The sequence below is a fragment of the Microcaecilia unicolor genome, chromosome 7 (genome assembly GCF_901765095.1).
Source record: "Microcaecilia unicolor chromosome 7, aMicUni1.1, whole genome shotgun sequence".
Taxonomy (NCBI): domain Eukaryota; kingdom Metazoa; phylum Chordata; class Amphibia; order Gymnophiona; family Siphonopidae; genus Microcaecilia; species Microcaecilia unicolor.
This window is the reverse complement of record NC_044037.1, coordinates 194,653,702-194,678,949: the sequence shown is the minus strand read 5'-3', so window position 1 is coordinate 194,678,949 and position 25,248 is coordinate 194,653,702. Positions and strand designations below refer to the sequence as shown.

Here is a 25,248-nt window from a genome sequence, read left to right as displayed (position 1 = left end):
TATAATTGTCCTCAATTGGGGGATCCAAGATCAGGAAAACAATCTCAAAGAAAATAAGAAAAACACCAAGTGGTTAATCTTACAAATTCATATTTTCTAAGGGAGGAAGGTTAATCGGTAATTGCAGCCGGTACAGTGGTAACTAAAGGAAGTTGCTGCAGAGGGTTCTTCATCTGTTCTTTTAACTCCACAAACTCTTGTACTTTCTTGGGCTCAACAAATAAGTAATAAGGAAATAAAACACTTATAAGGAAATCGCTCTAGGAAGGTCCCACCTAGGGCAATGATTCTTGGCTTAAAAGCCAAGAGTTCACACCTCCTAGTCTGCGATTCCCTTGATATATCAGGAAATATATTTATCTTTGAACCCAAGAAACTATCAGCCATGTATCGGAAATACAATTTCAAAACATTGTTTCTATCTAAATCAAAGGCAAAGGTCACTAGTAATATAACTCTATATATAGGGTATTTTAGGAAGATTTATCATTCTCAAGTTATTTTTCCTTAATTGGTTCTCCAGAAGTTCCACTTTTTTTACAAGAAACATGACTGTCCTTCATTACCAGATTAACTGATTTTCGTAGAGAAACCATTTCTGTAATCAAAGTCTCTATTTTTATATCTTGGACTTCCACTTTGTTAGATAAGTATTGATATAATCACATATTTATTCCTGAAAAATTTTTGACATCTGAAGAAGAGAATTATTCACACTCTGCAGCACTTCCCATAGTGCGTCCATTATGACATTTTTTTGCTTCATCAGGTCCAATTTCTCTACAGAAACCGCTCCAGATATCTTCGGGGGGGGGGAAGAGCTCACTCTCCAATCCCCAAGTTGGTTTATTATCCGGAGCCAATGCTGTGCCAGGACCTCCTCAGATCGCGTGAGAATCCTAACCCACTTCGGGCGTTTCCACTGTCAACCTCCATAGCGAAGCGTTACTGTTTCCGGGTTTTGGAGAGGTCATGCCAACAGGGGGACTCAAAGTCACTCCCTCGCCACTGAGATTCGGCAATAAAGCCTTGATGTTCCCCCAAGCAGGAACCGATATCCCCGATGTTATGACCCCGAATCTCTCCAAAGTAGACTGAGAAGTGGTGGGAACCCCAGCCGTGTTCAAGGAGGACAACACCAAGGCTTTGCCTTTTTTTCTTCCCCATTCTCTGGGGAGCGTGCCTACTTCTTCAGGTATTCTGGTGTAAAACGGGAACTCAACTAACGTACGTCCTCCCTCGACGCCATCTTGGATCCTCCAGTTTGGGACACTCTCTTTGGTTTCTCCTCAGAGGCTTGTCTGATATGGGTAACCCTTCAGCATAGCCCTCTAAGTCATTGAAACACAGAAGCCCCTCCACCACTTACAAGGTGGTGTCCCTTCGGAGGGGTGTTCTAGGAGTTTCTTATGAGTTTTCACAGTGGGAATGAGTATTCAAATCACTTCTTAAAGTATCTATATCTAGTGCTCTGATGGAAAATGGGTACAAAATTTTATATAGCTGGTATTACATTCCTAAGCGCTTGGTTGCTATATTTCCAGCGGGGTCTCCACTGTGCTGGCGTCAGTGCGGCAAGGTGGGAGACATGGGCCACATCTGGTGGTCATGTCCTCAAGCTCAGGAATTCTGGACTAATGTTTTGAAATTTGTCGTCTCTCTCACCAAAAGTACATACCCCCAGAGGCTGGAACACTGTCTCCTGCATTTCAGACCACGAGGGGTGAAGGTGACGACTCATCAGCTAGTTTCACAAGTGTTTGTAGCAGGTAAATTGGTACTTGCTGCAGCCTGGAAGAAGCCTACCTTACCGGGACTTGGAACTGTTTTGAGGAAACTAGCTCATATTCATCTGATGTCTAAACTGATGGCTCTGCATAGTGGACAAATATTGGCCTATTCTCGCATCTGGGACCCTTATATACAGTGGACTGCTCATCCTGACTCTTCTCTACCCACTATGTAGTTGGTTTGCTGGGGGGGGGGGGGGGGGGGATTGTTAGGGGAGGAAGGAGGGGTTAAGCTTGTATGAGCCGATCCTTACTTCAATGCTCAAGGTCAGGACGATTATTGGAAGTTTCATAATTTTCTTGATGATTGTTGCATTGTTACTTCTATTTTGTACGATTAAGCTTTAATAAAGCATTAACTTGGAAAAAACAGAGCTGTGAAGTTTCTAATTCTATTACACATTTTCTTGGTCTTTAATTGCATTTACTGATCCTGTCACACCTACTAACATAATTTTAATTAACTGGGTGTATATTTGAAAGGCTAATCCACAGCATAAGATTACATTAGAATTTATAATCTGCTCATACCTAATTTGTTCAGAGCGGAGTACAATAACAACAGACCAGACATAATCTGGGAGCTACAATAAATCAGATAGTCACATATCAAAAGGTGGCATTAACCTAGCCATTAATAGAGTTCAAGAACAAATTGACAACAAAGCACAAACAATTTCAGCAAATTTCATCCCATGCTTGGCAGCCTGATAAGAAAAAAGGAAGTCAACTATCCTTAATCTTTTTTTGCACTTTATTTATTTATTGCACTTGTATCCCACATTTTCCCACCTATTTGCAGGCTCAATGTGGCTTACATGTCATGGCATAGCCATGTCAGGTTACATCATACAATTGGTGTTACAAAGAAGTTAAAGAAGGCAAGAGGATTTGTTCAAGCATTTGTAGGAAAGTACATTCTGAGTTGTGTTGATGGGTATTGTGAGTCGTCGCTTTGTGATTTTCTCTTTGAAATAATTCGCAAGATTGGTGTCTGTGTTGTTCAAAGTAACCGGTGTGGTATTTAGTAATTTGTTTACGAGTTAGAAGAGTTTGTGTGTCCTTGTAGTCTGGCCCGATTTTAGTTTTATAGTATGATCTTTTAGTTTGTCTGATGCTGTATTTGTATTTTCTTTGTAGTTGTTTCCCGTCATTGAGTGTAGAGTCGTCTTTTTTCTTATTCCATGCTCATTCTAATCTTCTGACTTTATTTATTTATTGCATTTTGTATCCCACCTATTTGCAGGCGCAAAATGGCTTACATAGTATTATTAACATGGACTTGTGTTTTTAATTCTTTCAATTCTTCATTAAACCATGGCATTGAGTTTTTTCTGTGTGAGGTTCTGGTTTGAAGTGGTGCTATATCGTCTAATATGATTCTGCATCTGTGAAGGAAAACTAACAAATTTAAGCATTTTAGAACAATGAAGTCTTGTATTCATCAGCAAAAAATGATATATGTTGGTGCAAGGCCAAACAAAATTTTATAATGAAGGTAACAAAATTTGAACTGCAATGGTATAATATGAAATTATCATACTTTAAGTGAGAAAATCAGCTGCACTGCCGTGTTTTAAATTGTTTGCAACCTCTTCAGCAAATTGGTAAGTAGGTACAGTTCACAAGGTAAACTCACTTCTGCTTAATAAATTTGAAGATCAACTGAATTCTCCCTACAAAGTGCTTGGTTTTGACGGATTCTGGCTATGGTAATTTTATTAACATCTGTCACATTGCTTAATGTGACATTTATTTAATAATGTTTTTTTGAATCACTGTGTCTAAAGCTGCTCAACAACATGTACAAATCATATCTTTAATCATATACATATAGCATATCACATATAAAACCACCCCATCTTTTTATCTCCCACAATTTGCCCATCTTCTCCTCCAGTCCCCATCAATTCCCAACTGCTTAGGCATAGGTGTGTCAAAAGAGCTATAGTTGAAGTTGCTGCCACAGCACCAGACAGACATGGCTTGCCTCAACTTAAGTCCCACTCCACAACTAGGTGTCAACCCCTTCTGTGTATGTTCCAACCAGCTCCTTTAACCATTAGCTCCAATATTTCCTTCTGAGCAGAGTGGAAAGACCATCGGGCTCCATGACCTACTTTGTCTTGCAAATAAGACCCATCTGAATTCCATACTTGGAATATCAATATCATTCTAAATTTGATTCTCTCCTTTGTCAGTAGCCAATACAGCTTTCTTCTCCTTGGTGAAACATGATCTCTTGAGTTCTTCCATTCCTGCAAAAATATATGCTGCTGTATGCTCAATAATTGGTAGTTGATATATCTACTTTTGAACCAGATCACCATAGATCACATTCCAATAGTCCAGCCTATATAAAACACTGGTCTACTATGACAAGATCCCTCTAGGTTCAAGAAGGATGCAACTTATTTTTAATTCTTTGTGTAGGAATTTCAAAAATATACATAAGCAGAAAGAATACTTGTACAAAATAAGTATATAGGAATAATATTCAAGACTATTAGGGAGGAATTCATCAAGGTGCAGTAAAATATTGCCTTTACCGCACTTTGATTTCCTATAGGATTTAGCAACCTGCCCCATGCTCCTCCCATAGCTGCACCCCTTTTGGTTTGCACACAAGATATGAGCACAGATTTTTATAGATCTGTGCATAAACCCAAATTAGTGCCAGTTAATGTCAATTGATTGTTAACAGCCAATTATTAATTCTTAATGGCCTGTTACCTCATTTATTTGCACACAGATCTCAGAACTGCATTCCAAATTTGGGCACCATTTATAGAATCTGGTGAATAGTGTTTACTCACACTGAAAAACAAGAACCCCTGATGCAGGCACATGCCGAAATATGGCCATGTCAGGTCAACAAGCAAATTAAACAGGGTGTAACTAGTGCCATCATTATTCCCCTGGCCATGCTGTTTTTGTTCTCCTGTTCCTTTTCTACCTTTGTACTACAGCATTTTTGATATATTGGGGTCTGCTGAAAACATTAAATTAGATGCTAGCCTATGAAAGTTAGGGGCCCTTTTACTAAAGCTTAGCATGCAGTAAATGCTAAGAAGCCCATTTTATACCAGTGGGGGTGTTAGCATTTAGCATGTGCTAAGCTTTAGTAAAAGGGCTCCTTAGAAAATAAGTGTGGATAACTTTCTGTAAAGAAATATTTATTTTAGTAGCTCTATATGAATAATCTACTTTTATAAGACCTTTACTGCTTTCAATCATGACATACATAGGTTCTTACAAAGTTGACAAAAGGAGGTGCCGTCTTTATAGACTAACCATTTGTTGACACATAAACTTTTGAGCACTACTTTGCTTTGTCAGATGATTGAAGCTGAGGACATGAGTTCATATAAGGAACATTCATGGGGGACAGAGAGGGATACAAAGTATTGGAAAAGGCAGCGCAGCAGACATACCAAGTCACGCGCAGTGGGCACCTTCCTCTCATATATTGAGAAGAGGAGACATTGGCTTGTGGTCGGGCCGCAGTGATCCCCCAATTGCTGCTATCTGTGTTGGCTCCGTGGTTTAAAATGGTGACTATGAACGCTTGTGAGACTACCGTGAGAGGTCGCAGCTGCCATTTAAAACCACAAAGCACAGACAGAAGCGACTGGGGATCACAGCTGCCTGACGGTACCCTAGACCACCAAGACAAGGAGTGAGAGGTGCCTGCATGGGGGAGGGGGTGGCACGAGTGAGAGGGGCGGGGGAGGAGGTTGAGAGGTGCTAGACAGGGAAGAGAGATCCAATCAGGGTGAGAAAGATGGTGCAGAGAGGCAGTGTTGCCAGGTGGGCGGTTTTACCGCCCAATTGGGCGGTTTTCCGCGACCCGCCGCGGGAAATTTTTGCCCGCGGCGGGGTTGCGGTTTTTTGGGCTCCTTTTTGGCTTCGGGGCGGTTTTTCGCCGGCTTTTGCGGTTTTTTCGCCGGCTTTTTTCGGCCGCGGTGGGCGGGGTTAATGACGTTTCTGGGCGGGGTTAGTGATGGGGGAGGCGGGGTTAGTGACGGGGGAGGCGGGGTTAGTGACGGGGAGGCGGGCCGATGACGGGGGAGGCGGGGCCGATGACGGCAGGGGCGGGGTTGATGACGGCGGGGGTGATGAGGTGGGGGTGTCAGGGGCGGGGTTTGAGTTTGGGCGGGTTTTGGGCTGGATTTTGGGCTCCTTTAGGCTGGAAAAAAATTTTCCACCTGGCAACCCTGCAGAGAGGCAAAGAGGTGCTGGATTTGGGGGGGGGGGGGGGAAGACAAGAAAGGAGAGAGGTACCAGGACCTGTGGGGAAAGAAGGAAGCAGGGAGGTGCTGTTCTTGCAAAGGGGAGACAGGAGTGAGGGGAGAGGAACACCTGCTGGACCCTGGGGGGGGAGGGAAGAAAGAGAGAGAGAGAGAGGAGAGACATTGGCACAGGTGGGGTGGGGATAGGGACACAAATGGGAGATGTTCAACAGGGTAGTAAGACAGGGGTGATACTGGGTCACATAGCGATGCAAAAAGATGGATGGCAGACATGGAGAGAAAAGTGCAAAATGGACAAAGAGAGTTAAGGGAGGAAAGCAGAGACCAAGACCAACACAATAAGAAAAATAAAGTGACCAGACAAAAATGATAGGGAAAACAAAAGCATTTTATTTAGTGATTGAAATATATCAATTTTTGGAAGGTGCATCTGCCATAACTAGTTTCAGATACGGCTGGGGCCTGCAAGAAAAACCTCACTCATTGGCCTTCAATTTCCAGCGTTGCGGTGCAGAGTGGACAGAGAGAGAGAGATCAGTTACAGAATGTCCTGCAAGGTTGAGATGTTTAAATTATACTCCATTGTTCCAGACTTGAGGGCTCATTTGTGCTTTTTTAATGAAATATTTCATTAAATGCTTTTCCGTTCCACACTTAAGGACTCATCATTTGCGCCTTTTTTTTTTTTATCGCGTCGCAGCTATCTCAGTCCTTCCGCCCCGCTCTCTGGAATTTTGCGCTTCCTGCACTTCCGCCCCTAGACCCTCTGCGCTTCAGAGGCAGTTGTCGTCACTAGCTCCGCCTAAGCCCTCCGCTAGTAAAGCCAATCTCGACGGGTGGAAAAGAGCGCTGTTTATGAGCTCACCGCTTTGATGTACCCAACTGCGGCCTCTGGCTCGAGTCGGGATGAGGATGCCGATACCGGCTGCGGTTCTGGGCTCTCTGGTCGTCGCTGCTTTCGCAATCACGCAGGATATCTCAGGTTATACTGCCTGGCCTTTCCACTACCAGCATTACCCTTAAGGAAAAACAGACAGTGCATGGGTCTTGAGATCCAGTATACCCTCGGCCTCGGTTATGCTGGGATTTGTTGTTCGGGTCGTTCGTAAATTGCAGAACTACAAATCCCAGAAGGCTGAGAGTGGCGTCAATAAACTTCAGTAAGTCAGTTTTAGAACCTTGCCAAAACATTATTATATCATCAATATACCTCTTCCACAGTATGACATGAGCAAACTGGGACGAGGTGTATACATGTTGCTGCTCAAATCGAGGCATATAAAGGCAAGCTAGCATGGTGCTACAGTAGCACCCTTCGCTACGCCGCATTTCTACATACTAAATTTACCCTTGAATTGAAAATAGTTCTGACTTATAACCCAAGTAATTAACTAAAGTGTTCCCTGTACAACAGAGGGCATCTGCTACTCTCTCAAAAATGTCTTGCTTCAATGCTGAAGCTCTGAGCCATGAGAGTCAGCAGTTAGATATTGCTACCCCAGAGCCTCTAACAGCCATATCATAGCTGTCATTTGCAGCACGAATCATCTGCTTAGAACAATCTTCAAAATGTGCTAAAATCAACTGGAAAGAAGGTTTGTTAGCTTCAGATAATCCTTCCACTAACTGATTCAAGTTATCCAATAGTATGTAAATATTGTATGTACATAATGATAATTATGCACTGCAATGTGACCAGCGAGCATGGAATTTTGGTACATTCTTGTACCCATGAAGTCTATAGATTTAAGGTCTTTGTTTGGAGAATAAGGCATACGGTCTTTAGATGTTTTGTTCTTCCTCATTGCAGATTTGACTATCAAAGAAACATGAGACAATTGTTGCTTGCCATGTCCTAAAACTTCCTACACGTAATATTTATTATCTAAATTTCGTTTAGTTGGTCTAACTGAATTAGGAGTTGACCAAATGGATATGTACAGGTCTTGAAGTATTTCATCTGTAGGGAGCCGCAATACTCTCCGTATGAAGGTCATATAATGGACATATAATAACTCTTCCTCTCTATGATTCCCTAATGTGTCTGTACACACGAACCTTATTCTACCACAACATTACTGTATTTGTTCATACCGGAATTGGCAAACGCCTTTACGGTACTATGTAAGCCACATTGAGCCTGCAAATAGGTGGAAAAATGTGGGATACAAATGTAACAAAATAAAAATAAATTGGCACAGAGCGGAGGTCCTGGATGCCGGCATAGCGATCTCCCTAAGATATCCACTAGCAATCTCAATCAATTTATCATGAGGCAAGTTTGTATATAATGCTGTAACATCTAGCCCTACCATATACAAATTTTCAATATCAATTTGTTGACAATCTATCTGGTCCAACAGTTGAATGAAATGCATCGAATCACGCACATATGAACAGCTTTTCTTACAAGGGGATTAAAAAATCCATCAATACATTTCGAGAGGGGCTCCAAAACCGAGTCCCTGGTGGATACTATGGGGCGGCTGGGGGGATCCACCATTGACTTATGGACTTTCGGGACAAAGTAAATGTTAGGAGTCTTCGGATACGGGTGACATAAAAATCTTTGTTCTTTTACTGTGAACATCCCATCGAGGACAGCCTTATTCACAAACTCCATAATAGTTTGTTTTATTACAAGAGTAGGATCTTCCTGCAAAAGATGGTAATAATGAGTTTGTTGCAACTGTCGTAGTCCTTCACCTATATATTTTTGAGTGACCATATTAACAGTGGATCCTCCCTTGTCCGCCCGCATAATAGTCACCTGTTGATTATTAGCTAAGTCACGAATGGCACGTCTTTGGTTATTGGACAAATTGCTAGGCTTTTTGTCCCAGAGGGTAAGCAGTCAGTAATTTATTGAAAGTTTTTGTTACAAAGAGCGCAGTATGCAGGAATGTATTAACATTAGGTTGTATGATGAATGTTTGATTACTTTAGGTGCTGGGTGTTGTTCCTCCTGATGAAGTAAACAACGAAATACAGTCTCGCATTGAGGAACTAGTGGAATTTAACATAATCGATTAGGTTATGTAACCGGGTTTCCTCAGGAAGCTGTCTTCAAGCCAGACACTGCTGCCATACATGTGAGCCCAGTAGAATGTCAAGATCAAGCAGTGTTGATGTTTTGTTACCACTCAGGACTGGTGATGTAGCATTGATACTTTGTTACAACGCAGGACTTTGTATTTATTACTGAGGCCATTTTGAGACTTTCCTTTACAAACTGAAAGCTCATTTTTCTCCAATTGAAGCAAGTTGGTTCTGCTTTTAGCGACTGCCCAGCAAGTTGCTAATATATATATGATTATTGTGTTAGTATGTATAACGCATAACATGTCAAGTATACAATTGGCGATATGTTTGGATATGTGAGAGTGGTTGATGATGTGAAAGGCTGACAAGTTAGAGTTCCTATGGAAACATATTAATATTTGGATGATATATGCGCATTTATTTTTCATTAAATAAATATGTAGAATAGTAGTGTTGGAGTACTTTTGTATTGACTATATGTAATATTGTACTCTAATGTAAAGTAATTTCTCCTATTTGAAATAGATAGTAATCAGTAGTATAGGGGTGATGGCTGCTGCCCTCTGGAAATCTAAGGCTGGCCTCTCCGAGGACCGTATCTCCGAATTATTGGGGGGTGCTCGTTTGTTTTCTGAAGCCCAGCCATTACAGGCTTTTGACTGGGATGAAGTGTATAGAAGACATAAAACTCTGATTAGGGCGGAGTTGCATTCAGCTGCGTTGATTCAGTATTGTCATGCTCAGCGTGTGCTCAGAGGGCTACGAATTAATAAAGAGCCTAGATTTATAGGCAATGAACAATACGTAGCTCGATGGAACTCTGTCATAACTCAGTGTTCTTTAGATCTCATGTTGATAACTATTGAAGTATTACAAGATGAGATAAAAACATATAAAACTGAATTACAAAATCGACAAGATAGTATCAAACAAGTACAGGAGAAAGCATTATTTGAGAAACAATTGAGTGAACATAATATGAAGATTGATCAATATAGTATTGAACAAAGGGCACTTAAAATAGCTAAGTATAAAAGACACAAATATGACTACACGAAGGGGTACTACTACTACTACTACTTAACATTTCTAAAGCGCTACTAGGGTTACGCAGCGCTGTACAGTTTAACATGGAAGGACGGTCCCTGCTCGAAGAGCTTACAATCTAAAAAGACAAATGTACAGTTAATCATATAGGTCAGACAGATTGAGGCAACCTATATGTTCGAAAGGTTAGGTTCCGAATGCAGCATTGAAGAGGTGAGCTTTAAGCAAGGATTTGAAGATGGGTAGGGAGGGGGCTTGGCGTAGGGATTCAGGAAGACTGTTCCAGGCATAGGGTGAGGCAAGGGAAAACGAAGAGGTACGTGTATAGTTGGATGGACAAGCGTAGTCGAGGCCGGAAAACACAAGGAGGGGGGAGAAGTGTTAATTTTAAATTTTCCTCCAGTGACTCTTCGGGAGAGGATGATAATAGAATGGCTAAGACTCAGAGGGCAACAATAGCACCACATGGTAAATTTCAGGCAACTGATACATTATTATCTAATTATTTTTTACGGTTGCCCGAGGAAATATTAGAACCACCGGTGGAAGCAAAAACGGAGTTAATCAAAAATGCAGGCAAAACAAAAAAAAAACGAACAAAAAGATAGCAATATAATTAACATCTCTAAATTGGTCCTTTCTGACAAGGAGGAAGACATATTGGGAAAAGGGCTCTCATTTGTCCCTTCAAGCTATTATGACTCCTTTGCAACCCATCAGGGATTATTTAGATTTTTTCGTGAATTACGATTATGTGTATTTTTTGGGAAACAGCAGTCATCATACGAACAAATCCCCGTACTGGGTATAAATCGAAGTGGGTTCCCCCTGGACCCGTAGATTCTTCAATTTTTAGCTTTTCAAAAACTTGTGTTAAAAGAATTGGTCACCATAGAGCAATCAGGGGGCAAAAAGCCTAGCTATTTGTCCAATAACCAACGACGCGCCATTCGTGACTTAGCTAATAATCAACAGCTGACTATTATGCGGGCGGACAAGGGAGGATCCACTGTTATTATGGACACTCAAAAATATATAAGTGAAGGACTACGACAGTTGCAACAAACTCATTATTACCATCTTTTGCAGGAAGATCCTACTCTTGTAATAAAACAAACTATTATGGAGTTTGTGAATAAGGCTGTCCTTGATGGGGTGTTCACAGTGAAAGAACAAAGATTTTGATGTCATCCGTATCCGAAGACTCCTTACATTTACTTTGTCCCGAAAGTCCATAAGTCAATGGTGGATCCCCCTGGCCGCCCCTTAGTATCTACCAGGGACTCAGTTTTGGAGCCCTCTCGAAATTTATGGATGGATTTTTTAATCCCCTTGTAAGAAAAGCTGATTCGTATGTGCGTAATTCGATAAGTACATAAGTAATGCCACACTGGGAAAAGACCAAGGGTCCATCGAGCCCAGCATCCTGTCCACGACAGCGGCCAATTTCATTCAACTGTTGGACCAGATAGATTGTCAACAAATTGATATTGAAAGTTTTTATATGGTAGGGCTAGATGTTACAGCACTATATACAAACTTGCCTCATGATAAATTGATTGAGATTGCTAGTGAACATCTTAGGGAGATCGCTATGCTGGCATCCAGGACTTCCGCTCTGTGCCAATTAATTACTTGGGTTATAAGTCAGAACTATTTTCAATTCAAGGGTAAATTTTATATGCAGAAATGCGGCGTAGCGATCGGTGCTACTGTAGCATCATTGCTAGCTTGCCTTTATATGACTCGATTTGAGCAGCAACATGTATATACCTCTTCCCAGTTTGCTCATATCATACTGTGGAAGAGGTATATTGATGATGTAATATAATGTTTTGGCAAGGTTCTAAAACTGACTTACTGAAGTTTATTGACAATTTAAATACAGTTGATCCTCATATTCAATTTATGTCTCGAATTGACACTCATGAGATGGAGTTCGTGGATATTAAAATTATTAAAACAGAACATCAGGGCTTCTATGCTACTATATATAGAAAGCCGACCGACTGGAACACCCTCCTGCATTATACCAGTTTTCATCATGTGGCATGCAGGCGAGTGGTTCCGGTCAGACAATTTTTAAGGTTGAGGCGATTATTTTCCACGGTTGAGGAATATAGGATCCAATCCAAAGATATGATAAAACGAGAGGGGATATCTGCAACGAGTATTAAAAAGGGCTTATAAGAGAGCGCTATACGCCCATAGACCCTGGCTGTTTTTGCCCAAAATTCAGAGTACAGAGAAACCAGTAACCTGCGTGCTCCCTTTTTCTCATAATGCTTCACGAATTGAAGCTTGTTTATCTAAAGCAGACAAATTATATCCACATTGACCATTTTGTTAACCACCTGCTCAGAGAATATTGCAGTCTGAATTATAACTGTTCTTAAAATCCCTTCCATACGAAAGTTCAACAACCACAAGTCTTTCAAGGTAATCTCCGCAGCCAATTCCACTAAAGGAGCCGCAGTACTAGAATCCGTCACTTTAATAATATCAGGAAGTTTTACAAAAGTAAGTAATTGAGGTGAAGCAACATTATTCTGCTGTGGTGCCATAGGAAGAGAAGGAACCACCCAGGAAATCCTCGGCTACCAGAGAAAGTAACGGAGGGGGAGGAGTTCTATCGGGGGGGGGGGGGGGAACGGACTCAAAGTGACCGGTGGAAGTACCTGAACTTCAAGTTGATTCTTCTTTCCCAAAGGGTCCATATGTTTATCTAGTGGGCCACCTGTAACTGGAGTAGAGACCTTGGGTTTTACAGCTCCTTTATGCTTCCCTATAGTGAAACGATGAAACTTCCAACCAACAAAATTAATCTCCCTCGGGGTTCCCAAGGGGCAGGGTGTGCCCCTTTGCCACACTCTGCAGCTGCGTGCGGGCCTCTTGAAGCACTAGGGGAAGTCCCGGATGACATCGGGGGGCGGCTGACCTCAATAGCGCCTGATGATAGAAGGCACCAGATTACCACCAAAGGCTCCTGCACCTCCCGCAGCTGGAAAGCAGGAGAGGGGCTCCCCGAAAACAAATGCCACCACTTGCAGGCTTCTCCCCCTTCTGTATATTTTTATTCATTTGCTTTTTCTTGGAGTAAACTTCCTCCCTTCTACAAATTTATTGATGATTTATTGGGTTTTAGGAAAGCTCTTAAAACTGTACTTTTTAATTAAGTGATTTGGATTTTTAGGAAAATTGGTGACACTGTATTTTAATGATGATGTGATTTTTGTGAAATTCTTTAATTTTATCAAATTGTTTTTATTTTTCAATTTTAGGGTCTTGTGTTCTGTATGGATTTACGCTCTGGTTTACAAAGCAGTGCTAGCGGCTGTCCATGCGCTAGTGTCGACATGGCCCATTCAATTGAATGGGCCACGTTGGCATTAGTGCGTGGACAACTGCTAACGCTGCTTTGTAAACAGACCCCTTAGTTTGTTTTAGTTTTGTTATTTGATTATGTATGTTTTTTGTAACCTGTTCTGGGCTGTATTGGGAGGCCAGGCTAAATATTGAAATAAATAAAATAAATGTTGCACCTCTGTAACAAATGTTTTCTGTAGACAGCAGGACTGATCAGGTGCACAGTCCCTCCTGTCTCTGAGAGTTGCCTTAATTCTTAAGCTAAACTAAGGGGCCCTTTTACTAAAATGTGGTAGGACTACCACCGGGCGTACCCAGGCACCCTGCAGTAGTTCTGTTTTGGCATGCGCCTCTTCCCACACTGGAAAATAGAAAATTATTTTCTAGTCGAGGAACAGGGACTAGGCATTCTATTGTGCTGCCTGATTACCGCCAGATTAGCATGTAAGCCCTTACTGCCTGCTAAAAGATGGCGAAGGGCTCACGACAGTAATGAGCACACACTAATTTTGACATTAGCACATGGCCATTAGTGACCTCCATTTTAAAAATGTTTTTTTTTTCTGGTCACGGTACAAAGCGGCCTTGGTGCACGGCAATTCCACGTGCCTACACTACCGCAGGCCTCTTTTACTGTAGCTTGGTAAAAGAACCCCTAACTGAAGAACTGAAGAGACCACTGCAAGTAGGAAGGGCCATGTGTGCTCGGAATTTTACTACTTGGTCTTCACTGTTAGGCTTTGAGGACCACCAATGGGCCTGTTTTCAGGATTTCTCTAACGACAATGTATAAAATCAACAACATATGTGAGCTTTCAATTATTTAAATTATTACTCTGTTCATTATATTGTATACATAACACAATATAAACTTAATATGTTTAACTCTCTATTTATTTTACATCAAGAATGAAGCAGATGTAATCTCAAACGGAGTTCATCACAAAATATCAACTCAATATATCAACTGAACACTGATTATTTGATTATACAAATAACTTGAGAAATACTACTTGAGTCCTTAATATTTCTTAATTTCTTCACTCCAATAATGCTTAAGCACAGAGTCGATTTTGTTATACTATTCCAAAAAACGTCAGATATCCAGTTGACATAATCGATACAATCCAGCCATATTGTGTGTCCAACCGCAGTTTTATCTCATATCCACTGTTAATAGTCTGGTAGTCCGATGAAGATAATGCAACACCACTTTCAATTATGACTGACAAAACCAATCTTCACTTCACCTTTCCTTGCAACGAAATTCCACTTGAGACATCCGCATCAATTCCACATTCATTCAACAATTCATAGATCTCAGCACAAGCCGTGTTTCATTTTTACTTCCTCAGGAGATCCTTTATAGATAATACACACAATTACATACATTCATACTACATAGCAAAATATTTATAGTTAAATCAAAATTATAAAATACCTTACCAACCACATTAGAGCGCTAAGCATGGGGAATCTCAGCAGATAACGTGATGACATCACGATCGAATTGAATGGTTTAACTTTATGCAGTCTCTATCTTTTACACTGACATCAATAAGGGCCAATCTACCTCCTTATTGAGGCCAGAAGGTTGCACGGTTCCCCAATTAAAGATAAATCGCTGTACGTGCAGGACGTCAGAAACAGAAGGAAGCCTTTTGTGGGAAGAAGAGGACCTCGGCTGGCGGGGGTTGGGGTCCCCCGCCAGCAAAGGCAGGCAACGGGAGGAGGGGTCAAGAGGGTCGTCGGCAGGGGGGTCCAGGGCCAAATCTACGGGGACCCAGGCCCCCCTGGCCCCACGTAGCTACGCCACTGTGACACGTGCATGTGGCGACTTCTCAGCACACAGTGCCAGCAAATCAGAGATGAGTCTTACATGTGTGCACTAGAGTGTTCCAGGTTGCAACTTATTTTCTTTCCTTGCCTGCAGTGGATGGGTAAGATTCCAGTAGTGATAGGTGGGGAGCTGGGTACAGGTTAGATTTCTGTCCCCGTGCGACTCTCTAGTGTGCAAATCTCTCTCATGCAGGGAATACATGACCTGCTGGCAGCCCTCAAAGACTGGGAGTTCAGACCAATGCATTAGGTTCTAAGCTCTGGGAGAGCTGTTCCATTCCAGTGATGTGCAATGACATACCCTATTTATGTGTACTTAGCTCAATCACATGGGTCATTGTTGAAGGTTATTTGCTCAGTGGGTTTGATCAACAGCTGTAATGATTAGAAGGGTGAATTTTGTGTGCAGCACACAAGAGGCCTGCCACCAGAGTGTGGTCCATAAACAGATGGTTGTCCCTTGATTTAAAGGAATTTTTTTTCTTTTCTGCAGGATGTAAGTCTTTGAATGACATAGGCATCCTACAGTGCCAACAAGAACAATGTTACTGCTATGATATGAAAAGAAGCAGACAACCCATGCACATTTGGTCAAGTGTCCAAGTAAGCATTTTCAATAATAGCCAATGAACTACCATTCTCTCTCTCTCTCTCTCTCTCTCTCTTTTTGATGTAAGATTAAAGTGAAAGTACTGTCAAACTTTGTTTTTCAAGATTTAAGTGCCTTGTAATTGGTTTTCCTGGAATCTGCAGGTTTTCTTTTACTGTCTGTTTTACTGGTATCTAGCCAGCAAACCTGCTTTTGAAGTCTTCCCTGTTCTCCCTGTGAGCCATCATCTTAATTTCTTCATAGCTCTTGCTGATGGGTAAAAGTGATTGTCACAGACTATTGTGAGAAGTTTATGCACATATGTACTTTGGCTGTGCTGGAGAAGCCTCTTGCAGAAAAAGAGGAACAGAGGTGATGGGAAGCAGGTATCAACTGGAGCCAGGCAGTATGGTGCAGGTCAGGAGCAGCAGCAGTGGTGCAAGAAAGTTGTGGAGAGAACTGAAAGAGTGAAAGCAGTGAGACTGAGCTGGTGTTGGGGGGTGGGGGGGGAGGACCAGGAGTGGGGAGTAGCAGCAGCAGTTTGATTTGGGGAAAGGAGAAATAAGAAGGGCCTAAAGAGCAGTGGTATCTGCCTCAGGTTGGGGGGGGGCATAATGAGGGGCCAGAGGAGCAGCTACAGATGGGAATGGAAAGAAGCAATGACTGGAGGCAATTGTTTCATCAGACAAGGTAGCTATTAAGGGGCCAGCCTGATAATATTAGCAGTACTGGTGTCGCGTTCCACGTGCCTACCTGCTCTCCCGCGGCGGGGAACAGGAGTCAGTGGCCTCCGCGACGCGGGAGGACGGCCGAAGGGTCCCTGCATGGGGGCTGGCGCTGCCGCGAAACTGGCGGGTCAGGCTGGGGCCGGCGACAGCGACCGCCGGTCTCTCGGGTGGAAGAGGCCGGGACGAGCTTCGCACCGCCCAAGATGGCGGTGCGGGACGCGGGGACCGACTTCCTCTTCGCTCCGTAGCCAGGGGGCTTGGGAGCTTCCGCCTACCTGCACCGTATTGAGGACCAGGGGGTGACTCCGCCTGGGAGATCGGACAGAGCCAATCCAAGGGGCTCTGCCGACTCCCAGGGCCGGATTGGTGGGGTTCTCCCACGGGGGCGTGGGGTGGCGCAATATTTAAACACGGGAGCTAGCTGACATCGGCGCTTCAGGTTCTGTTCTCGAAGCCTGTGCAGTGGTTCCGTGCAGCGTCTTGGTGGACTTATCCAGAGACTGTGCTGATAACTCGGATACGGACTGCTAGCCGCCTATGCGAGCCGCTTATCCAGAGACTGTGCTGATACTCAGATACGGATTGCTAGCCGCTTATCCAGAGACTGTGCTGATACTCAATACGGATTGCTAGCCACCTATGCTAGCCGCCTATCCAGAGACTGTGCCTATACTTAACTACTGATTGCTAGCCTGCCCAGGGAGTTGCCCTGTGCTTGACTGCTGGTTGCTGATTGCCCGTTATTCCCGACTCTAGCCAGGTCAGTCCCGTCAACCCCCGCGGTTCCAGCAGTCCTGCTGGCCGCCTGCAGCTGGGGGCTCAACCCCTGGTGAACGGCGGCCAGCCGCAGGTGAAGATTTGGGGGTTGTACGGCTGTCCTCTGAGATCCTTCGGGGCCTTGCGGGACCTAAGGGCTCACCGGACGTTAAAGACAAGACAACTGGTCACTGCTATACAGGAGGAACCAGGTTTGATACTCAGCCTGGCTTCTGCTTCTTGACTGATGAGAGCAGGAGTTCCTGTGAAGAGGTGGTGGAGAAGAAAGCCTCAGCCCCTGGGCTAAGGTTGTATTGCAGTGGTTGGGTTAGGTGGGAGGTGGAAAGGCTATAAATGGGAGAAAGTATATCAGCCTGAAACAGCACACTGATGTGGGAGAAAAAGAAAGGTACTAGGATATAGCCAGGCTCTGCAGAATGAAAGGAAAATGCATTTCCACCAGCGCTAATCCCATGGTTCAGAGTAGGGTTTTGGTTTTGTTTTTTTATAAAGCTGCTGAGCAGAAAACAATAATCCTCCCTTTATAACTTACACTAAGATAAGGAGTACAATATAAACAGTACTTCCTCTTTAAAATGCAAGGTATTCTATTATATCTTCCTCAACTTTTATCAATTTTATTTACGTATAAATATTATATATCCTCTTTCTTGGTAAAAATATATATATATTCCTTCCCTGCACACCTGGAATTTCTATCCATAAAGATTCCACCTCAGGGGGTCATGTGACGCGATGAGCGGGAGAAGACGCTAATTGCGCAGCTCCTGCCTTCCCTGCGAATCTTTATCGAAAATTCGTCTTCAAAATTTGATATAATACCCCACAAACAAAGGTATCGAAAGACTTTGAACGAAGAATAGTTTTAATACTATTTTTTTTTGTGGAGAATGGCATCTAAGATTACCAGAAAAGAGAGAGAAAAGACACGGTCCGACACGACGACAAGAGGGCGGCTCCGGCGAGCCCGGGGACATTAGCGGTGGGATCCGCGGGGGCAGCCGAGATCGTCGGGGAAGTTACTCAGCATTGGAAGCCATCCTAGAAAAAAAGCTGGGAGCGCTGGATACAAATTGGAAACAATTACGTAACAGCGTAACGCAGATACAATTGGACAAGGGCAATATCAACAACGGGCAAGCGATACGGAGATCGTGTGGGTAGATGGAAACAGAAGTAAGCCGCTTACAAAAGCTAATCGCTACTTACTCTGACAAAACTCGAAGACCTCGAAAATAGATCGAGGGCGTAACAACCTTCGCCTCATGGGGCTCGCAGAAGACCTGGGAGAACGAGACCTGGCCAAATACCTTGAGACATGGCTTACCAAAGAACTACAGTTGCCGATAGCGCTGGGCCCGCTGCGTATTGAAAGGGCACACCGGCTGGGCCTTAAGCAGGGAGCAGAAGGGCGGCCCAGGGTGGTTATATGCCGCATACTTAATTTTGCCCACAAGGTAGCCATTTTGCAGGCATTGCGAAGCGGAAAAGACCTGCACAGCGGCAATCGGAAGGTCTTATGCTTTCAAGATTATTCAGCCGCGGTAGCAGCGCAACGAAAGAAATTTTCCCCAGTGTGCTCGGAGCTGGTACAGCGAAAAGTTAAATTCACATTGATGTGTCCTGCGAAGCTGCGAGTGAATCACCAAACGGGAAATAAAATATTTACCACAGCAGAGGGAGGCGAAAGAATTCCTAGAACAACTGGAAGGAGAAAACTGAAGCGCCACTTTGCTCACACGAGGGAAGTATAAAACTAGAGGAGATAAATAACCAGTGCACCAATTGATGGCACCAGATTCAAGAAACCTCAACTTTCACCCTAGAGTTGAGACTGTGTTAAACTAAATATAGCAGAATGGATACGGGCATGTACTGCGGAAACTAACACTAAGATGCAGAAAGGATATAATACAGTATTCAATTGTGAACATGGACCCACTAGCTGACTCTGCATTTATAGTGGAAACTGAGATTATAAATGATGATACAGCAAGACAGCACCGAGACACAGATTGAACAAATTTGAATAGGGACTATGAAAACCATCTAAGATCACTAACTTAACCATAACCACAACAGACATCTTGACCTAATCTGGCAGCAGATAATACAGAGATGAAGAAAGGTAGGACGAATAACTGTGTCAAGCTGTACTGTTGTTAATATTAAATCGATTTGCAGGATCTCAGATTAAAGATAGATACAAACTATGGTGGAGATAGCAAAACATAAGAAGAAACTTTAAAGAGAGCTACAATGTGGATGTTTGGGCTCAGATAGAATGACCCACAATATACACGTGGGACTATAATCGAAATAGTTGACTATGCTACCAACACAGGAACCTTGGATTACAAATTAAGCTGCAACACGGCAGCAGCGGGACACAGATGGAATAACACTGGTTTGGGCCTGTGGAAACCATATAAGTTTATGAAGATGATCACCATAGACTTACTGAGCTAATCTAATAGCAGATAATACAGAGACGAAGAGAGGAACGTTGAGTATTCATATAACACTGTATTGATGTTCATGTTAAATTGCACTGTGTGGTTAAAGATTGAAATCTGTTACTAATCAATATAGGGGTCATAAAACATATAAGAGACCCATCAGCGAGTTAATATACAGAGGGAAGCAATAACAAAGACACATAAAACGGGATTAACGGTATAAGGGTAGGAACTGCAGGGAATGGCTAGAAGATTATAAGGAGGGGGGGGAAATAAAGATGATTAGAAGATGACGAATATATTAAATACAAATTAGAACAGAAAAAGGGAGAGGCGTTGATGGTGACCTAATTCCAATAGGAATAGAAGGGGGGAGAGGGGATTCACAGGGAGAGGGAAGGAACAGGGGAGGGGAGGAGGGAGGGAGGCTATAGGAGAACTTACCAGAAAACACAAATGATATCTGAAAAGAGGGATAGACTACTCGTTCGAATGTCAGGAACAGGGGGGGGGGGGGCTGGAGGCTGGGCTGGCTCCTCTCGGGCACCAAGATCACGCAAATATGGAAATGGATAGGCCAAAACAGACGCACTAATTAAGGTTGTGACATGGAACGTTGGAGGTATCCCTTCGCCCATAAAAAGATCAAAAATCTTAAGACACCTCCAACGGCTTAGAGCTGACATAGCCTTTTTACAAGAGACACATTTATCTGCAGAAGAACATGCTAAGCTGAATAAATGGTGGGTGGGGGAATGTGTGTCAACAGCAGCGATAGGGCGAAAAAGGGGAGTGGCAATTCTCATTAGAAAAGGTATAGCAAGCCATATGCATAAGATTATCCAGGACCCAGAGGGACGATATGTGTTAGCTATTGTCACAATTAATAGATAAAAACTCTTGCTGGGCAGTGTATATGCTCCAAATGTCTTAGATCTTAAATTTTACAAGAAACTAGTGGCAAAAATAGTACACTTAGAATCAATACCCATAATATTGGGAGGAGATTTTAATATGACCTGGGACCCACCATTAGATCGCTCGCACCCTCCGGCAACAACCCACCGGACACAAACTAGAGGGTTACCTGAACTATGCACCACACTAGATCTCATAGATATATGGAGGACACTGCATCCTGGGATTAGAGAGTATACACATATGTCAAGGGCCCATGGCACCTCTTCCAGGATTGATTATCTACTAGCATCAAGCACACTATTTCCCACAGTTAGAGACGCAGACATAGGACCATGCGTAATCTCGGATCATGCGACGGTACATATGAATTGGGTGGGGGGGTTGGAAGAAGAGAAGTTTTGGGGGTGGACGTTCCCAACGTATCTAGTAAATAATGTGAGATTTCGAGAACATCTACAAACGAAATGGGCCGAGTACAAACATTTTAATGAGGAAACAGTACCAACCTCAACTAATTTTTGGGAAGCCGCAAAGGTGGTCTTGCGGGGAGAAATTATCAGTTTCACTACCCAATACAAACGTGCAAGAGATAGGGAAATCTTGCGACTTGAGAAACAATTGCGAGAAGTGACTAGACACTATGGCTTAAATCCTTGCCCTCGACTTAGACAGGAGGTACTGGAGATACAGGCGGCCTCCTTACTTCATGACAGGGAAGTGAAATCCCAAACATATTATTGATTTCAACTATATAAATTTGGGAATAAGGGAGGGAAATTTTTGGCAAGAATTATTGCCCCTAGATACGCTTCCAGAAATATCACTAGTTTAAAAACACAAGAGGGGAGTTTGATACATTCTAATAAAGAAATCAGACAGGCATTTAAAACATATTATCAACACTTATATAGCTCCACAGAGCAGGAAGGACTATCAGGCAAGCAATATCTTCAAAACCTTACGATCCCACAGATAAACGAGCATGACCGCAATCTATTGAATGCGGAGATTAGTGAGGATGAGATCACATGGGCTATAGGACACAGTAAGACGGGCAAAGCGCCAGGTCCCGATGGATACAAAGCAGAATTCTATAAATTATTGGGAGAGTCGATTGTACCTACATTAACTAAAGTGTTCAATGAATGGATATCAAATGGTACACTACCTGAGCATTTAAATCTAGCATGCATAATCGTGTTTCCAAAGCCTAATCGAGATGCGCAACTAGTAACGTCGTATCGACCTATATCGCTTATTAACCATGAAGCAAAACTATTTGCAAAAATTTTAGCAAATAGACTAGGCCGTGTTCTACCAAAAATAATCCATGAAGCTCAGGTTGGCTTTGTGCAGGGCAGGTCGGTTGCCAAGAACATCAGACGAATCTTGACATCATTGGAATATTTAGGGCACACTAATGAACAAGCTTTAATGATTAGTTTCGACGCTGAAAAGGCGTTTGACAGAGTGGAATGGTCTTTCTTATATGAGGTGATGGAGGGGTATGGTATACAAGGCGAGTTTGTACAGGTGATTAGAGCTCTGTACCAGGGGCGTAGCCAGCCTTCCGTGGGGGAGGGGTCCAGAGCCCGGGGAGAGGGGACACATTTTAGCCCTCCCCCCGGCGCCGCCCCCCCCCCCCCACCGACATTGCCGCCCCCCCCTCCAGCCGCGAACCCGCCGCCGCTGCAGCCTACCTTTACTTTTGCTGGCGGGGGATCCCACTCCCCGCCAGTCGACGTCTTCTTCTCAGTCGCTTCCTGCTCTTCAATTTGTTTGCTGACGTCCTGCACGTTGTACGTGCAGGACGTCAGACTCAGAGAACAGAACTGTTCTCTGAGTCTGACGTCCTGCACATACAACGTGCAGGACGTCAGCAAACAAATTGAAGAGCAGGAAGGACTGAGAAGACGTCGGCTGGCGGGGAGCGGGATCCCCCGCCAGCAAAAGTAAAGGTAGGCGGGGGCGGGTTCGCCGGGAGGGGGGTCCGGGGGTGAATCTGCGGGGGCCCCAGCCCCCTCAGGCCCCACGTAGCTACGCCACTGCTCTGTATGCAGCCCCTCGAGCGCAAGTAATGGTTAATGGGAACCTATCTGAGGAAATTCATATAGGCAGGGGAACGAGACAAGGTTGCCCGCTATAGCCCTTACTTTTTGCATTATATTTGGGCCCTCTAATTAGGGATATTCAGGATTGCCCAGCGGTGCCTAGAGTGGACATACAACATCAGATGTTCAAATTGGCTGCATTTGCTGACGACTTGCTAATCATTTTAAAGAACCCAAAAGAAGCGCTGGGTAATGTATTCGAAATTTTTAGTGAATTCGGAGATTACTCGGGATTCACACTAAATCTTGACAAATCGGAGTCCCTAGCTATAAATTCAGATGCCCATAGTTTATGGCCCATAGATTTCCCGTTAAAGTGGGCAACTAAATGTTTTAAATATTTAGGGCATCTTGCTTCCAGTAAATACAAGAGACCTATATGATTTAAATGTTAGCAAACGTCAAAGAGCAGACCATGCACCAGTACGATATCTTTGGCAGGGAGGATATGTTTAGCGAGGATGGTGATATGCCAAGGTGCTGTATGTTTTTACAGGTTTTACCACTAAGATTCAAGCAAACAGACATAAAATGCTTTTATAAAATCCTGATGAAATTCTGTTGGGCGGGGAAAAGGACCAAACATCAACAGAATTCCTACTAGGAGGGTGAGACAAGGGGGAATGGGGATTCCAAATATTAAATACTACAATATGGCTTGCTTGCTACGACAGGTTAGAGATTGGTTATTGGAATACATCCGCTCATACACCACTTGAGTATGAGACAGTGTACTTTGCCCCATATAATTATATAGCGTTATTACACACTCACAATAAAATACTCCTCCATAGATTTAAACATAGTGTTTTGCTACAGCCCATCAGGGAAGCGTGGAGATATATAGGGAAACTCCTGGGGGAGACCCTCTATCACCGAGCTACTAACTATTCGGGGCAACCCGATGTTTATGCCGGGGATAGAGAATCAAACCTTTGTCACATGGGAAAGAAATGGCATAGTAATCATGCAAGATATACTGGGGGCTGACGGGCATATCAAAGCGGTAACACAAATGCAATTACTGCACAATGGAGGGACCATTTTTGCGCATCGCCAACTCACGCATTATGTGCGCACACTAAATACAGAAGAGATTAGGAAGCAATTAGGTGAGAAAGTTAGAACATCTTTGAAGAAATAGCTGAAGAGGTCCCGTCGATCTCCAGCATACATTTGAAAACTGTGGGGACTGATGCCTGGGAGAGAGTTTAGCCAACTTCGTCAGAAATGGGAAACAGATATAGGCAGGGCATTGAAAGAATGGAATATTGTAAAACAAATACAGGATATACCCAGAATAGTAGGAGGGGCAGGCCTTCGGGAATGTGCGTTTCGTATACTGCATAGGGCTTATTTTACCCAGACACAATTATTCAAGTCAGGGGGCATTCATACCGCTACCTGCCTGAAATGTCAGAGAGCAGATAACACGCTATATCACGCGATATGGTGTGCTCTTTAATAAACGATACTGGAGACAATAGCTGTATTTCTGTCTACAATTGTGAATTGTAATATAGCATTGAATCCTTATGTTAGTATTAGATAAACATGACACCTATTCTAGATTAAACAAGACAAAATAATGCTGTGTTGCAAAGTATGTCCTCATCGCCAAAAAATTGCATAATGCGCACTGACCTCTGCACACCCTCCGACCTTCTGGCATTGGCGGAACCAGGTACACCAATTGCTTACTTGGGAAGCGAGAGAGGCAAAAGGAACATACAAGCGAAAAATGCGCTTTCTAAAAATTTGGGGGTGTTATTTGGATGGGATGACTCATAGAGGGAGAAGTCGAATTCTTAATACTCTGTAATATTTTTTGGATATCAATTGTGGTAACAGAAGACTCATCTATAGGTTAATAGGGGGGGAGGGGGGTCTATTGACCAAGTTGTAATATGGGGTATATCATACAGCTGAGATCAAAGGGTAACAAATGAAAAACATAAGGCAGTGGAGGATGATATTATTTTACTTTATTATGTAAATGATGTTTTTTTTTTTCTTTTGTCAACAATCTTACAATAGTATGTCAGCTTATCGGAAGGGAGGGATGGGGAAGGAGGGGGGGAATTTATTACAAATATTGTTGATGTTATACTTAATTGACTGAGATGTATATGTACTAATTTTGGTATATGTATAACGGTCCTGCCATTATGATAATATAATAAAAAAAAGTTGAAACATAAAGATTCCACCTCACTATCTGTTTCATGTAGAATGTTTATTTTGACTGAATTCCCTCTTTAACATATAGCGCCACCCCTCCCCCCCCCCCAATTCGATCCACTCTATCATTGCAATATAGTTTGTA

At 43.1% G+C, this 25,248-nt stretch overlaps 1 protein-coding gene across 1 annotated transcript in view; it reads left to right on the top strand.

Annotated features, from left to right (window-relative positions):
- The first annotated feature begins 6,468 nt into the window (after window positions 1–6,468).
- The window catches only part of NEMP2 (nuclear envelope integral membrane protein 2), a 63,603-nt gene continuing 44,823 nt past the window's right edge, over window positions 6,469–25,248 (top strand). The window contains 2 exon segments of the mRNA XM_030210706.1: window positions 6,469–7,025; window positions 15,831–15,940. Of these exon segments, the coding sequence (XP_030066566.1) occupies window positions 6,956–7,025; window positions 15,831–15,940 (180 nt within the window). The 5' untranslated portion in view covers window positions 6,469–6,955.